We start from the raw sequence: 1,867 nt of genomic DNA on the forward strand, positions 1-1,867 counted from the left end.
CTATTATCATCTCCATTTTCCATTTCAGGAAATTGAGGCAGGCTTAGGTTAAGTGGCTTGCCCAGGGTCAAAGAGCTAGGAAGCATCTAAAGCCAGATTTGAACTCACCTTCCTGACTGCAAGTCCAACACTGCACCACCTACCTGTCTCTAGGCAGAAAGCAAGGAGCCAAGATAGGTCAAGATTATAAGAGATAAAAAAAAGTAACCTATTGTAATGTAGAATCATGAAAGGGTATAGTGAGAAATGAAGCTGGAAAGATAGGTTGCTGGAATGGCCTTGAATACCTAGATAAGTAGTTTACATTTTATTCTTCAGACAATAATCAACTGATAAAAGCTGCTTTTTCAGTAGACTGATGTAATCAGAGATAGGCAGAGTGGGCAACTGATTAAAGCATAAATGTACCAAGCTCTCTTTTTTGTCTCTTTTATCATGCATATCTGTACTCAGTGTAGCATTTTAGAGAAGTGTTCAAGTAGGGCCCATTGAGGCAACCCAACAGAATGTATCATTATCTCTTTTTTATAGATGATAAAGCCAAGATTCATAGAGGTTAAATTATATAACTAGTAAATAGCAGAGATGAAATAGGAATTCAGATACAGAATTTAGAGATGGACAATGGAGATCATCTAATTTCATGTCCTCCATTTGTGTATGAGGAAATTTATACCAAGAGACATTAAGAGACTTACCCAATATGATAAAACTAGCAAACAGCAGATCTAGTACTCAAACGTTGACTTTATAATGGTAAAAACCAAGGATTTTAGCATTACATCAAATAGTCTCTTGAGCGCAGATTGTCTACATCCCAAGTTGCCATTTTTTCCCATTATACCATGCATCTACATATTAGCTGCTCATTTCAATGCAGATTCATTCCACGGAGACAGACTTATTTTGCTCTCTACTTAAGTTTCATAAATTTATTTCCCTTTCAAATAGACTTCATGGTAAAAGTGGACTTTCCATTAGAAAATTTAAAAGAAGATGGAAGACAGAGGGAAAAATATATCAGCTACTATGTTACGTTGTCTTGTTTTGTCCTCACCACATCACCCTGTTTTAACAAGTCTTACAACTTTTTCTCTATTCTTGCCTTTTGACACAAGTAGTTCAAGAGTTTGGCATTAATATTACAGTGGTCTTTGGTCACAATATAGAGACAATAGGTTAGAAAGGGTTAAGCTGGGGGGAGGTTATTTGGGTTCCAAGAATAGGACATTTCTTATTACAGAGGATACTTGGCCAGACTTTAGATATCGGCTCTTCAACTTGGACATGGCTGCCTTTACCTCTTTGTTCCTCAGGGTGTAAATAACTGGGTTTAATATGGGAGTGAAAATGGTATAAAACACTGCAAGAACTTTGTCTATTGAGTAGCTACTGAAGGGCCACATATAGATGAAAATGCATGGCCCAAAGAACAGTGTGACCACAGTGATATGGGCAGTCAGTGTAGAACGTGCCTTTGTCATACTAGCTGATGAGCGATTGCGTACTGTGATGAGTATGACTGTATATGAAATGACCAGGAGGAGAAAGGAGCTCATGGAGAGAAAACCACTATCTGCCACAATTAGTAAGCTGACAACATAGGTGTCTATACAAGCAAGTTTGGTCACCAGAGGGAGGTCACAGAAAAAGCTGTCTACCTTGTTGGGACCACAGAAGGGCAAGTTGACTGTAAATGCCAGCTGACTAGTTGTGTGTATGAAGCCAACACACCAGGAAATGATGACCAGAATGATACAGACACGCCGACTCATGATGGTCATGTAGTGGAGTGGTTTACATATGGCAACATAGCGATCATAGGCCATGGACACAAGAAGCACCATCTCACTGCCAGTGAAAAGGT

At 38.9% G+C, this 1,867-nt stretch overlaps 1 protein-coding gene across 1 annotated transcript in view; it reads right to left on the reverse strand.

Moving 5' to 3' along the window:
- Positions 1 to 1,205: 1,205 nt before the first annotated feature.
- Positions 1,206 to 1,867, reverse strand: part of LOC114028425 (olfactory receptor 4K15-like) — a 1,017-nt gene continuing 355 nt past the window's right edge. The window contains exon 1 of the mRNA XM_027842656.1: positions 1,206 to 1,867. This exon is cut by the window's right edge and continues 355 nt beyond it. Within this exon, the coding sequence (XP_027698457.1) occupies positions 1,206 to 1,867 (662 nt within the window).

Source organism: Vombatus ursinus, unplaced genomic scaffold (genome assembly GCF_900497805.2).
Source record: "Vombatus ursinus unplaced genomic scaffold, bare-nosed wombat genome assembly UNPS02014881.1, whole genome shotgun sequence".
NCBI lineage: Eukaryota > Metazoa > Chordata > Mammalia > Diprotodontia > Vombatidae > Vombatus > Vombatus ursinus.